This window comes from Mirounga leonina, unplaced genomic scaffold (genome assembly GCF_011800145.1).
Source record: "Mirounga leonina isolate KUSES-001 unplaced genomic scaffold, KU_Mleo_1.0 Mir_176, whole genome shotgun sequence".
In the NCBI taxonomy this organism is placed as follows: domain Eukaryota; kingdom Metazoa; phylum Chordata; class Mammalia; order Carnivora; family Phocidae; genus Mirounga; species Mirounga leonina.
In genome coordinates, this window is record NW_023270454.1 from 6,899,256 (window position 1) to 6,914,234 (window position 14,979).

General features: G+C 47.1%; 1 protein-coding gene and 1 long non-coding RNA gene across 4 annotated transcripts in view; one reads left to right on the forward strand and one right to left on the reverse strand.

Moving 5' to 3' along the window:
- ADRA1A (adrenoceptor alpha 1A) overlaps nucleotides 1–9,217 on the reverse strand; it is a 109,751-nt gene extending 100,534 nt beyond the window's left edge. For both annotated transcript variants that reach the window (XM_035022601.1, XM_035022599.1), the window contains exon 1: nucleotides 8,282–9,217. In XM_035022601.1, coding sequence (XP_034878492.1) covers nucleotides 8,282–9,164 — 883 coding nt within the window. In that variant the 5' untranslated portion in view covers nucleotides 9,165–9,217. The remainder of the gene's footprint in view (nucleotides 1–8,281) is intronic.
- Nucleotides 9,218–9,717: 500 nt separating this feature from the next.
- Nucleotides 9,718–14,979, forward strand: part of LOC118022109 — a 48,716-nt gene continuing 43,454 nt past the window's right edge. For both annotated transcript variants that reach the window (XR_004682379.1, XR_004682378.1), the window contains exon 1: nucleotides 9,718–9,767. This is a non-coding gene — a long non-coding RNA (uncharacterized LOC118022109). The remainder of the gene's footprint in view (nucleotides 9,768–14,979) is intronic.

Sequence of the window (14,979 nt, forward strand, 5' to 3'; positions counted from 1 at the left end):
GCTTGTGTTACTTCAAAGAGGCTAAGTATATAAAGACGCTGCTTAAATGATGGGATCAGGCTGAGCTTATCGGATTTGACTAAAAGTGTGTGTGTGTGTGTATCAAAGTTCATGAAAAAGATAGCATTGCTTTTTTGAAAGTAAAGAAGCTACATTTTCTCAGCAATATCTGATTATAGCATGAAAAAAAAACTGGCAACCCAGTATATACTATAAATAAGCGATTAATATCTTCAATGTATAAAATAAGCTTACAAATAGAAAAGAAATAAAAATAAATGGGTTTATAAAAAGCAGCCAAAACGCACAGACAAACAATTTCACATTACAAAAGTCGAAATACAAATGACTAATGAGAATACAGGGGGAGATTTTTCAAATAGTAAAGAAACATACAATTTAAAAATGAGAAGCCACAATGCAAGCGTCCAGCTGGCAAAGCAAATAGCGCTAAAATACGGGGAACCTGCTAGACAAGGAAGGTGGGTCTTCCCATCTGAACCTGAAACCCTGAGGCAACAAAACACAGCAGTGCTTTCGTCCTGAAGTGTCGTCTCCTTCAGAGTAATGACTTGCCTGTCTGCAGCCTGCTTTGAGAGTCGGCTGTTGTTCAAAGCATTGTTGGAACTCATTCTAGATGTTTTCTGAGCCTACAGCACATTCTTTTGAATATGATGGTAAATCTTCATTGACAGTTTCATCTCATGGAAAGAGCCAGAATTAATTTAAAGCCAAGTCTGCTTACACTATTTGTGATCAGTGAAAGGTTTTGTCATAAATCTGTTCTGGAGGCCATGACAAAGAGGCATTCCAGAACTATGTAGCAGCTCGTGGAAATAACTATTTGCCACCGCAGGTGGTAAGGATGGTACTTGGCAGGACATCTCTCATCTGTCCGGTGTAAAGGTCTCCCACTGGCCTTCCACAGTCCTCTTTCCACGAAGCCTTTGACAGTCTGAAATATAGGCTTGGTCATGTCACCCTTGTTCCTGGTCAAAAACTCATAAAATGGCTCGAAAAGTGTATTTGGTCTGGTTCCTTTCTCCCCAGCTTCATTTGTTACCAGCTATCTCACAGACCTTCAGTTCTGGCCACACCAGTCGTCTGGAAAATCCTCATGGACATTTGGCCAACCTTGTTGGAGTCCTTGTCCGTTCTGTCCCCCCCCCCCCCACCCTCTCAGCCCCCAAACATCTCCCCATCCTGCACATCTCGGCTCAAAGGTCAAGCCCTCCTTCACAGCAAGCCTCTTTCTGCCCTCCCTGCTCAGGGTCGTTTTTAGCCACAGTATATGTTTTCAAGGCACCACCTACGTCCTCTTCACTGTGCAGTTTGGATTTTTTAATCAGACATTATCTGATCCAAAGAGATTAGAAGCCCGCAGGAAGGCGAGGACCCAGACTCTTTTTATTTGGTGCATGGCATAAAGCCCAGCATACCGGAAGTCCTCAATAAATAACCAGCAGATGAAAGAGAAATGTCATTTGATATGCTTGTGAGGTAGATATGCCGCAAGATGGTCAGAATAATCCTCCCTCCTTCTCTGCATCTGCCACTCACCCCATCAGGACATCAAGCTATGTCCTTCGCCCTTGCACCTATGTGGGCCTTGTGACTTGCTTTCACTGCAGAATGAGACAGCAGGTCTCATTCTGGGCCTAGGTCTGGGCCTAGCTCTTCAAAGGCCTGGCAGTGTCTGCCCTGGCTCTCTTAGAGAGAACAGCCATGCTGTAAAAAAGCTGGTCTAGGGGCGCTTGGGTGGCTCAGTCACTTAAGTGTCTGACTCTTGGTTTCGACTCAGGTCATGATCTCAGGGTTGTGGGATCAAGCACCGTGTCGGGCTCTGCGCTCTGGAGGGAGTGTGCTGGAGACTGTCTCTCCCTTTCTGTCTCCCTCTACTCCTCCCCTTGCTCATGCTCATGCTCTCGCTCTCTCTCTCCTTCTAAAATAAATACTTAAATCTAATAAAAAAGGAAGGAAGGAAGGAAGGAAGAAAGAAAAGAAAAAAGAAAGAAAAGAAAAGAGAGCAAGCTGGTCTACACCACTGGAGGAAGAAAGGCCACCAATTCTGAGAGCCAGCCCCAATCAATGGTCAGATGTACTGGGTCTTGACTCATCCCTGCCCCACAGAATCATGAGCTATAAAAGTTATTGCTTTAGACTACTATGTTTTGGGATGGTTTGTGGTACAGCCAGAGTAACCGAGAAACTGGCCTCTATCTTAAAAATCATAACGGCTCTCAGATTATCTTCACACCATTATCTCCAGGAGGTCAACCTTCTCGGTTAAGAATCAGGGGCCTGTAACAAAGCAACCCAATGTCTGGTTATTTTGGGCATCCACAAGAGTCAGAGTTGTTATACGTCCTTTATATGTCGTTACCTGCACTTGCCCTTCTTTCTTGCCATGTCTCACACATCACCATCTGAAACTTTGCTATGCATTTCATTGTGCAGATTTTCCGCTCCATTAGGGTAGGGATTTTTTTCTTGTTTTTTTTCTCCAGCAATTCTAGCTGCCTGGCACATAGTAGATGCTCAGTGAAATTTTGCTGAATGAGTGAATCATTCTTTACCTCACTGCTTCTACCCGATAAGCCCCTTGCAAGATCTATCTGCCCTCAAACACCCTTTTTAAAAGATTTTATTTATTTATTTTGACAGAGAGAGACACAGTGAGAGAGGGAACACAAGCGGGGGGAGTGGGAGAGGGAGAAGCAGGCTTCCCGCCGAGCAGGGAGCCCGATGCGGGGCTCGATCCCAGGACCCCGGGATCATGACCTGAGGCGAAGGCAGACGCTTAATGACTGAGCCACCCAGGTGCCCCTCAAACACCCCATTTTAAAACACATTCTTTCTCCTCACTACTGCATGGTCTGCTATCTTTTTAACATAAATATCAAATATTCTATGTCCACAGGAACCACAGCTCAGCCCAACACAGCTTCCTTTGACTCAGAGGTAACAGCAATGACTAGGTCCAATAATAACGCCTATTTTGTATTGAAATCAGAGAACCAGAGTTCAGACATACCCCGATGCATTCAGTAAATGTTGCCCCCTTTATCCCTTTCTTTCTGACGTTCTCTCTTTCTCAGACCTCCAAAGGCATCTGCACACTACCTATGTCGGCAACAGTCTGAAAGTCACATACGCACTGATAAAATTCACATTTATGGCCATTTACTCTCTGCTAGGCACTGTGCCAGGCGGTTGATCTGTTCAACACGTCCTATTTTATGAAAAAGAAAGCCTAGCTTTCAATCTCAGGCCACCACTTTTTCCACCCAGCCCAATGACTCTGGAACTGGCAGGCTCTAGACCAAGGGATAAAATAAGCAAAGATGATGTACACGCTTTAGGCGCTGGAGCTCCCCGCGAGCCACGTTTTTCACCCTTCCTTCTTTCACCTTCCTATTCTCCCTATTCATCTCCATGATCAAAACCTGGCTTTTCCAAACATTCACTCCAAGGTATCAATGACTGATAACAGCCTCAGAGGTGACACCCCTCCCTACAAGGGGTTCTGACTTTCAGCCAAACATTGAGGATGCAAAAAGAAAACAAGACTTGAGGGTGGGCAAGTCCGATTTCTACCAGCAATCACACTATTCGGTCGAGTCCAGCAACCAACCTGGCCTTGATGGGAGGAGCTGGGGAGGAAGGAAGTGTGGAGGCAATGAGGAGCCCTCTCACAGGGTAGAAGGGCAGCCTTTGGCCATGAAAGAGTGCTCACTCACCATCCTGGGCCGGTTCCTACACGTGTGGGCGCTTTCTTCTCAGCTTTGTATACCGCACACATCCCTGCCTGGCTTAGTTTCTAATCCTGCTGTTCTCTGACAGCCTAGCTCAGACTGATAATCTCTTCTTCCCAGGAAGTACTTGTTATACTTAAGAGCTTGTGTCCATTGTGTATGATAATCTAATGGCCTATTTATTCTTCCTGTTCACACTTTGCACGAAAAATGTACTTAAGACAGTTACTAAAAACAGGTAACATCTCACTGATGGCCCAGCAGAAGCAGTGCAGGCTTCAAGTCCCTGCTCAGTCAACAGTGGTACATCTAGAAGTTTCCACAGTGCCCCCCAGACACAGTTAACTGTGATATTCCTTCGCACTTCTAATACCACTTCACAGACTTGTGATAATTGTTCCTAATTTGTTTCCTTAACTAGACTGTGATGCCCTTGAGGGCAGGGAATGTGCTTTATTCATCTTTTTGTTCTAACTCAGTGCCTGGTACTTACTACACAGTCTATAAATCCTGGAAGAAATAGTCTCTTGCTCACTTGGTGGCATGAAGAAACTGTGGAACACAGATCCTGGTACGTTGGGGGACCTTTTGCCGACCGAGCAGCCTGGTCAGACTGCCAACTGTACATTTTCAATTTCCCTCCTGCTGCACTGCATTATTAGGATTTAAAGGAGACCCAGTGATTCTGGGTGCTCCTGTCTTACCATGACTTCCTGCCACTGTAACCTTTTACCTCAATGTTAATAATTCCCCAGGAGAGCAGATACAAGAGGTAGGCCCTGGTTAGACCAGAGTTCCCTTTTGTCTACTATCTGAATCTGTATGACTCCTAATATGTTCCAGTTTATGTCCCTGCATAAACATGTCTTTACTGTGGTTCCTAGATATGGTCAATCATCAGCAACATTCCCCATAATCCTCAGCCTCTTAGCTATTAGAGAGTAACACACAACCTTCTTGACAGGTCTTGCTTTCAACTTATGACTATAAATCTCAAATATGTCCTTAGGACTTTCTGGTGACTCCACTAAATTTCCATAAACTATTTACTTTCTCGCCTCAAAGATTAGTATTTCACATCTTTTGTTCATCAAACCAACATCATTTCCTATTCCTTCCTCACTTGTAGCTGATGATCTTGCTTTTCATTAGGTCAAGGGCATAAATATATTCTGAAGAACTGATTGCCTCTCCTCTCCGGATCTGCTTGCCTCTGTGCTTATAGTCCCTGGCTTCTCCCTCACTTCCCAACACTCCACTTGGGCACTGAATCCCACCTCCTCCCTGGCCTATACCATCAGCAACTCTATTCCATCATTCCCTCAGAATATAAACGTGGTATCCTATCTCCCACTTTTGGAAATTCTCTCTAGATCCTTCCGGCTTTCCTCTATTTCCCTGCTCCACTGTCTAGGAAAACCTTTCCCAAGACTTGTCTCTTTTCACTGTTCCCACTTCTTCATCTTTTATTCTTTCTAGGGAGCACACAGTCAGGCTTTTGTCTCCCTCATTCCATGAGACTATTATCCTTAACGGGCATCCTCATATCACCAAGGACCTCCACATGGCCAAGTCCAATGTTGATTCCCAGCCATCCTCTGACTTGGCCAAGCAGTTGCCTGTGACACAGCTGGATACTCTTGCCTTCTCGAGACATTTCCATTTGGCTTTGGGAACAACGCAGTCTCCTGGTTTTCCTCCTTCCTCCCTCGTCGCTCCTTCTCAACTTCTTCTGCTAGTTGGTTCTCCTCCTCTCCCCGGCCCTCGAATACCAGAATGCCCCAGGTTCAGTTCTTATCTCTCTTTTCTCTCCGTATGTCCTCCCTTGTAGATCCGTCCACTTCTGTGGCTTTGAATATGTTGATGTGTCCCCAGTTTACACGGTAGCCCAGCGGCCCCTTGCAGCTCCGAACTCATGTATCTACCTGCCACTTGGCATCTCTACTTAGATGTTGAATAGACACTACTCAGCGTGGCTACACAAAATAAACACGTGTGCTTCTGCTCCTGCCAGCCCCTAACAACTCCATCATTCTCTAGTTTTCCCAGTCTCAGCCAAATGCACTACTGTTTGCCCAGGGGCTTAGGGCCCAGACCCAGAAGTTATCTTTAATTCCGCTCTTTTTTTCTCATACCCTATGTCCAAACTTGTCAGTTCCACCTGTGAAATAAGTGCTGACTGTGATCACTTCTCACCACCCCCACCTGTTTCACCCAAGCGCTAGGCATCACGACCTTTCCACCCTTGGCTGCTCTAATAGCCTCCCAACTGGTTTCCCTGCTTCCACAGTCATCCCCCCAAACAGCCCACACTCCACCCAGCAACCAGAGTGATCCTTTAAAAATATAAAACCAGCCACTCCCCTCCTAAAACCTGTCTGGATGGCTTCCCATGGCAATTGGAATAATATGCAAATTCTACTTGGGCCTAAAAGACCCACATCACTCTGACCTAGTCTGTCTCCACAACCAGTTTTTGAACTTGTCTGCCTATGCATTCTCTGTAGTTCAGCCACTCTGGCCTCTTTGCTCTGCCTTGAACAGGTCAGGCTATTTCTCATCTCTGGACTTGCCGTCCCTCTACTCAAAAGGCCCTTCCAGACTTGGCAACATTTGCTCCTCACTTCAGTTCAGTCTGCTCCAATATCACCTCTTCAGAGAGGACTCCTCTGACCACCCACCCCACTGCCCTGCAAATCTTTATCCTCTTATCCTGTTTCCTTTTTAAATAATACTTAGTAATCCTTGATATAGATATATATTTGTTTGTCCATTTCCCCTAAAGATATATTTGTTTGTCCATTTCCTCTAAAAGAATGCAAACATTTTACTGGTAAAGAGTTTGTTGCCTTGTTCAAACTATATGCTTAGAACAAGTGCTTCATATATACTTGATGAGGGCATGGATGCACGAATAAGCTTCAGGAGGAAGAGACGGGACACAGAAAGGTAGGGAAGCGGTGGTTCAGGCAGAGTGTTATTTAAATAAATTCCAAGCTGTGATGTACTTCCAGGGACAGAGTCAGCAATAACGATGGGCAGGCACAATCGAAAGCCAGCTAGTGGACTCAGAGGGCCTCTCAAGCAGCCCCGTTAGATAGAAATTTCTGCAACGATGAAAATGCTCAATATCTCTGCTGTCCCCAACAGTAGCCACTGGCCATGTGTGGCTACTGAGCACCTGAACTTTGGCTAGTGGGAATGAGGGACTGGATATTAATTATCTTTAATTTTAATTTGCATTAAATAGCCACATGTGGCTGGTGGCTATGGTATCAGCGAAGCTCTAGAACCTGCAGAATCTATCCCCACCCCAGTATGGGATTTCAGCATAATAATGCATTCCTCACTGAGTTGTGGAGAGGATGAATGAAATAAAGAGCCCGGACAAATGAAGTTTGGAGTTAGCCCTCAAAAACGACCAGCTGCTATTATGACACAGAGTTGCAAATTAAAGTACTTTAAATGCATGCCACTTAAATTTTGACTCTAAAGTGCCTAAAACGGACTTTTATTAATTTTTATCATAAATTTTTTTGTTTGCTAGAGTTAGTGGACAACAAATGTGTGGGTCTATATTTGAGCTCACAAACTAAAAATAGCAAACAACCATTTTGGGATCTCCTGAAAGCCTTTCAGAGATAGATGACTATTCCAAGTGGATCAGCTTGCTAATACTTACAATGAGCTACTTAGCTTTGACAATAGCTAATATGGCATTTGCAAAAGTTGGATTTGTAACATTACTGTATTATTTTCAAACAGTGTCATCTGCAACTTCCAGAATGATCTTGGATAAGAGTACTGTTTGTTTTAATACTATTAAAATAAAGGGGAAAGTATCACTTATTGGAAACATTATGTTGAATTCTTTAAAGCTTAAATTCGTTTGGACATAAACTCATCTTTTTTTTTCTTGTCAGTGGCTGGCCACACTTTCTTCCATACTGAATCCAGAAAATAAAATTAACACAGATATAGAACATAAGCAGACCATTATGACTAACCCTTAGGAATAATCTAATCTAATAATAAAATTACACATTTGTTCAGAATAAGTATGGTGCTTATTTTTAGGCCAAGAGAATTTGCAGTCCATAGCAGCAGAGGTGAAAAGTGGCATTCCACAACCCCTGCCGGAGTGTGTGCTGGAGACTCTGAGACTCCAAAGAAGAAGGATCTATTTAAATTAAACACATGCTTAACGGCATTAAGAAAAGTTGACGTTCTTATTAAGGAGACCAATTAATCTGCTGGAAGCCACTTTACAGTAGTTGAAAAAGTGCCCTAGGACATAATAATATAAATGAGACTGGGAGAAGAAAGGAAACTAAAATTCACTCTTCTATAAAGGAGCATTTTCCTAACTGCCCCGCCCCCGCCTCCGCTTTGCTGTTTGAAATGCAGATCCTTTTTCTTTCCCCCGCACGCCGCCCCTCCCCCGCCCCCCGGCTGTGAGTCTGGGGTAGCACAGGGGAACAGGATGAAGATCCCTAAATACCAAGGTCGGGTGTTTAAAGACTTACCAATGGGCATCACCAAGAAAAAAGGCAGCCAGCAGAGGACGAAGCAGCCGACCACGATGCCCAGTGTTTTGGCCGCTTTCTTCTCCCGGGAAAACTTGAGGAGCCTCACGGAGAAGTGCGTCTTGTTCTTGGCGCTGGACACCCCGGTGCCTCCTACGGGGACATTTTTCCGATGGATGCGGAGCGTCACCTGCTCCGAGTCCGACTTGTCGGTCTTGAGGCCAGACTTGAGGCCCCTGCTTTCCCTCTTGGCCACCACATAGACCCGGCAGTACATGACCAGGATGATGGTCAATGGCACGTAGAAGGAGCCCAGCGCCGAGAAGAGCACGTAGCCGGGCTCCTCGGTGATCTGGCAGATGGTCTCGTCCTCCGGGGCCGGCTGCCTCCAGCCAAAGAGAGGCCCGATGGAGATGACGAGGGAGAGCGCCCAGACACAGAGCAGAGCCATGAGACCCCTCTTCTGGGTGACGATGGTGGGGTAGCGCAGTGGGTAGCTCACACCTATATAGCGGTCGATGGAGATGATGCAGAGTCCCATGATGGACGCGGTGCAGCACAGGACGTCCACCGCCGCCCAGATATTGCAGAAGACCCTGCCAAAGGCCCAGTAGCCCAGGATCTCGAAGATAGCTGAGAAGGGCAGCACGGTGGAGGTGAGCAGGAGGTCGGCCACCGCCAGGTTGACGATGTAGTAGTGAGTGACCGAGTGCAGATGCCGGTGGCAGGCCACGGAGAGGATCACGAGGATGTTGCCCAGCACACCGAAAATGATGAGGCCCCCCAAGATCACCCCGAGCAGAATGGCCTTGGATATGTTCACCGGTGCGGGCGGGTGGGTGCAGTTGGAACTGTCGGAGGCATTTCCAGAGAGAAACACCATGGTCCCAGCCAGGGCCGGCGAGGTCCGGCTCTCGAGAGCCACCCCCGGGCGAGGGCGGAGGCGGAAGCGAGGGGGCAGAGTCAAAAGGTCTCGGCTCGGGGGAGCCTTGCCCGCTGGGGTTAGCTGGGGGTGAGAGAGAGCGCGCGGGTGGGAAGCAACCCCGGCCTGCCGTGCAAACCCTCAGAAGGCCACGCAAAGGGGCAGGGCGCTAAAGGCGACATGGCCAGGGGCGCGCGGGGCTACCCGCGGACCCTATCCACCCTTTGCGCTGGCCTCCGGCCCCAACTCCCTTCCTACCCGAGGCTTGCCGCGACGCTCGAGGAGGCGCGTTGCAAAACGCAGTCGCAGAATTACAGGGGCCCGCTTCTGCGTACTGTCTGATCCGTCCTGCTTAGAAGATTCAGCATTCTGCACGTAATTGGGAATTCAACAGTGCAGCGCCAGTCTCCCCGCAAACCACAGCCAAGTACCGGTTTGCCGTCGACTCTCAAAGGCGGGGACCGCTGGCATCTGGGCGCTTCTGCCGGCCCGCAGTTACCCACAGGGTGAGTGGCCCGCGGTGGACTCGTGGTATAGATCCAGCTTCTCCGCGCGCAGACCGGGGTAAGTGGATAAAACGTTGGCCAGGACCGAGGCGGCTGCGGGGCGTTGTTTGCCCGCGTCCTCCTGAAAGAGCGCGAAGAGAAAGGCGGCGTGTATAGCAGGCGCCCCGGGGAGCGAGGCCAAACCCGGCTCGACGGACCGTGGGCGGCGGCTGGGAGCCCCGCCGACTCTGCGGTCCCGGAGCGGCGTGCCCTGCCGCAGCCCAGGCGGCGCGCGAGGGGACCGCGCGCCCGGCTCCCCGCCGCTGGGAACCTGCCCTGGCGCGCGGCCCGCGCCCGCTGGCCCGCTCCAAGATCCGAAGCAAACAAACCCCAAGCTGCGGCGGCCGATTACGAGCGGCCGCACAGCGAAATTAAACCCCGCGAAGCTCGCTAGGCGGGACTGCGGCTGGTGTGTGCGTTTGTGTGTGTAGCGCAGAGCCGAGTCGGTGAAAACCGGCGGTTGCCATTTGAACAGGTTGCCTCGCAGCCACCTGGAGGGGGCGGCCTGGGAGAGGGAACCGCAGCGACCCGGGGACCGCAGGCGAGCCCGTGCCACGCGCACGTTCACGCCGGAGGAATTCACACTCGGGTGTGCGGTGCGCGCCGGTCTGTCGACCAGCCGAGCCGGCTCGAGAGCCAGGTCCCGAGCAAAGCCTGGCGGGGCGCGAGGGCTGAACGCGACCCAGGTCGGTCCAGGAGCCCTTTTCAAGCCGCAGGATCGGTGGTGTCGGAGGACTTGAGCCTCGAGCCACACCCGGACGGGCTGCGCGGGTGCAGGCGAAGTGGTGGGGAGGGCAAGCGCTACTCTGCAGAAGGGGCTTTGCAAGTGGCGGTCACTGCGGCTTGGGTGGGCTTAAAACATCAAGCGGAAAGGGGCACGCTTTGGTTTTCTGCGCTGGGGGCCATGGTCTGTGTGAGAAACAGGTTTCCACGGCCGCGAGCCGACCACAGGGACTCAGGCAGGAATGCGAGGACTGGGGACCCATCTTGCCTTCTACGGACTCTGGCTGGGGTCGGGGCCCTGAGGCGGGACCCTAGGGGCAGAGGCTCTTGTGAAAAATCACAAGTTCAAGAGCTCACAGGTGGTACTAAAAGCAAGCAACTGCAGAAAGCCTCTTTACCACGGCGCGATAAATACGGGCAGAAAAACACACTTGTTAACTAGGAGGTAACTTTCTAGAATATGTAAGGGAAACAGGGTGGGGTGGGAATGCTGGTGTCACAGCGGGTGAAGAAAGCGGGGGGCGCTTAGGGAAAGTGCGGGTTCCGGCTCACGGGGAAGCAAGGGAGATGTGCCTTCACCCACCCGGCCCTGCTGGACGCCCGCGTCCCGCGCCGCCGCACACTCACCTGGAGCGGGGAGCGGACCGGGAGTTCGGTCCCACGAGCAGCCCTGCCGCCTCTCTCTGGGGGAAGAGGCGACCGTCTCACCGAGGAACCAGTTCTTAGTTCTTCTGCACCCGCTGACTCACCCCTCCACCACAGATGTCTTTAAGCTCCCAGCTCACTATCGCTTTACCTGCAGAATTTAAAATAGTGAAAATAGGAAAAGAGAAAAAAAAAAAAACCCAACAGCCAACCAAGAATTCCACATTCACCTTTTAAATATTCAAGCTCCCCGACATCAGCAAAGAATGGCAAGGAACTTTGCAGCTAGCTCTCGCTGACGTCACACAGGCAGTAGCCCCAGCGAGTACGGTAATCGGCTGTTTACCGTATTACTCTGCGGCAACAGGCAGAATGCGCACAGCCGTATTTTTTAATTTTTTTTTTTTTTTTCTGCTCCCGCTTGTCTTGGGTGGATTAAGTTCTCGCTTTACTTTAAAAAGATATGTGTATGGGTATGTGTTTGTGTGTAACTTTTATTTATAGTAAATAACTTATTTAAATGATATGATTTTTTTTTAAATAAAGAAAAATTGACACTTGCCGGACAGATATTATTGCATGTATAGTGTGTTCAAAGACATGACCTAAAAGTTACATTTGGGGGCACCTGGGTGGCTCAGTCGTTAAGCGTCTGCCTTCGGCTCAGGTCATGGTCCCTGGGTCCTGGGATCGAGCCCCGCATCGGGCTCCCTGCTCAGCGGGAAGCCTGCTTCTCCCTCTCCCACTCCCCCTGCTTGTGTTCCCTCTCACTGTCTCTCTCTCTCTGTCAAATAAATAAATAAAATCTTAAAAAAAAAAAAAGTTACATTTGAACAGCTTTATTCAATTAACACTGGAACTAGGTTCTGTTAAAAATCAAGAAGAGCATGTTGTTATGCCAAATACGCAGGTAAATTATATCATTTGCAGATGTTTTAAGATGAGAGTAAAATCAGATAACATTTAATAAATCTGATTGCAATAAAATTATGATTCCAGGAAGATAATGTGAGCACATCAACCTTTATTAAATATGATCCATCTCTCATTTCTTTAGACAAATGGAATTAAAAAAGCATTATAGTCCCGCTGTAGTTTCTTACACAGTTTAGTGTTGGTAAAGTGCCACAAATTCTCTTCCAGTTTTTATAAGAAAATGTATTTTTTAAGGGAATGTTACTTCTGTTACTTCTCTTTTAATTCTCGTTGATTCATAATACTTGGCATATGAAAAGCTGACATCACCACTTTTATTTACTTTTTTTTTCTGGTAAATTCCATGTTCTGTTTACCTTGCAATTGAATAAAGCCATATGTGTTTTTGGAATATTAGGAAAATACTAGAATTTTCTCCACTCTGATTCCCACCTCCTACATCATCCTCTTTCATCTTTATTGATTTAGACAAAATACTGTTCTTAAAAGTATTTACTAGTAACAAAGAGAGAACTTTGACCAATGGTTTGCATTGGAATTCTCTCCCCTGAACAAAAGTTTGTTAATATTGTTTTTTTCCAAGGAGATGTTTGGGAGGCCCTTTTATAGCAATATACCTCTAATGTCTTGGAGTAATGTCCATGGAAAGATCAGGGAGCACTTCTTCATTAAAGACCTAATATTTAGATTTCCTTTTCTCGTATACACAATGCCGTTCACCTCCCACATCTCTCAGGGTAGTACCTACACCTATCACATTTGATTAGACTTTAATATTGTTTGATTTGACTTTAATATTATTTTTAAAAATATACAAAAATGGCTTGTTCATCCATAAACTGAATTTTAGGTTGTAGAAGAAACATAGTGGATAAGGATACAGGAAATCTGGGTTCACTCTAATTAAGTAACGAAGTCACTTGCTGTCTCTGGGAGTCAGTTCCCTCAGGTAGGGAGAGCTGGACTTTAATTCCCTAACTCTTACATCTTGTCCTCAAATATGTATATAACATATGTTCTTTAGAAATCCCATCCACCAGACAGATATTATTATTGTTTGATTTCATATTCATTAACCTTATACCATGAAGGCGAGCTTTCTATTAAGATCTGTTCTACGGTAGGTAAGGGAAACAGTGTTATCAGCAAGAAAAGCAACCCCAAATTGCTCAGCTCTGCAAGGTTAGAATGTAACAAGGTCTTTGGAACTCCCAGTCCTCCAGCCCCCAACAAACAAGCATGCAATCCCTCCTTTCCCCCGTGGGCTAACTAGTTGGAACCAAGGCTGAGAACTCTTTTTTTTTTTGTAGCTTGGTTCCTACACACTGCCAGGCAGCGAACATCAATATTTGTGACACTAACTCTTGGAACCAATTTTTCTTGGGTAGCCATAGACCCACATACAGGGAACTATCCATCTGTGGGTTTCCTTTAAAGACTAGTTGAGGTGAATGTCCCAGAAGGTGTTGAATTAGATCCCTGGAGAGGTGGGGTGAAGACAGAGTAGCCTGTAGAGTCATGAAGATGCTGTCCCTGCCCTCCTATAAAACCAGGGGCAAAACCCAGCTTTTCCAAGCCTAGACTTCCTAATTTTTAAAGCGACACAATAAAACCCCCCAAGGTTGTTATGAGAACCGACTGAAATTATATCTCATAGGGCTCATCCACCCTCTTGTTAGTAATCTTATTAACGCTTTCCCTTTCTGTTCATTTTGTGTGCTACTTTACAGTGAAACATATTTCTAATCCAGAGTGGTCCCAATCCCACATTAACACGAGCACGATATATTCAGCTGGAGAAATCTGTGCAATGACCTGAGAATTATGCCTAAGCCCAGTGCTATAAGCACAGTGACCCAACAAAGCAAAGTAGGGGACTGGCCCTGGTCACAGGCTACTCCCCCTTTCTTCCCACTCCCCCTTGTCCCACATCTTGAAGGACCATGAAAATATGTGCAAATACTACAGCTGGCCTTTGGCCTTTGGCCGTGGTCTGTCATGTGGTCTGCCCTTGAGAAGATGGGTCCAGGAAAAAGGCCTAAGGCCCTGAAAGTGGTTGTGTGGCCATTTGGAGCAGAAGATTCTGGGTCCCAGAGCATAATCTAGAAAGAAGGGTATAGGCTCCAGTCAGAGATACTAACCTCAGTCCTGTAGTCTTATGGATTCTGGGCTCTTTAAAGCCCCAAGCCCAAGTTAGGGGTCCTCTTGCCTGGACCTAACAGTGCTACTCTCTAGACCGTTAGGGTGTGATGGAAGCTGAGAAATTCACTGCAGGGGAGGTTCCAGGAAGGCTCATGGGAGGATATGTCTTGATGTAGGGCTTGCAGGATAAGCAGGAGTCAGACTGGTAGGCAAAGGTCAGGAAGGCAAGTCAACAACAGTCATACAACAGAATGTGTGTGTCTGTAGGTGTGCGCACGTGTGCATGTGCATGTGCTTGTATGTGTGCGTTCAGAGACACTGGGGTCTAATTGGAGAAGAAGAGCTTGCAATCAATATACACCTTATACCTTCGGTTGGCAGAACTGTTAGTGACTGGTGAGAAACTCAACAAGGATAGGAGGCTTTAAGAAGAAAAAAAAAAATCTGTCAATCATTATCTTAGAAGACAAGACACCAGGGAATTATGAGCTGTTTTCCCAGGCTTTTGATTCCAAGTGACAATAGAGGGCTTAATGTCAGTATCTACCCAAAAGACCTGGCTTTTCAACTAATTCTCTTAAGGCTTAAAAAGTTAAACGGGGAGGAAAATGAAAAACAGTGCTCAGAATGATATTGATGCAGTATTAAGTCACAATGTTGCCTTCTAGAAAGGTTTTATAAATGCAAATACAACATGTAAACTCACAACAGTGGTGTATGACGAACTCTTTTCTGTTGTTTTTTTATTGCTTCTTGCCAATCTTGAGTATTTATAATAAAATAGA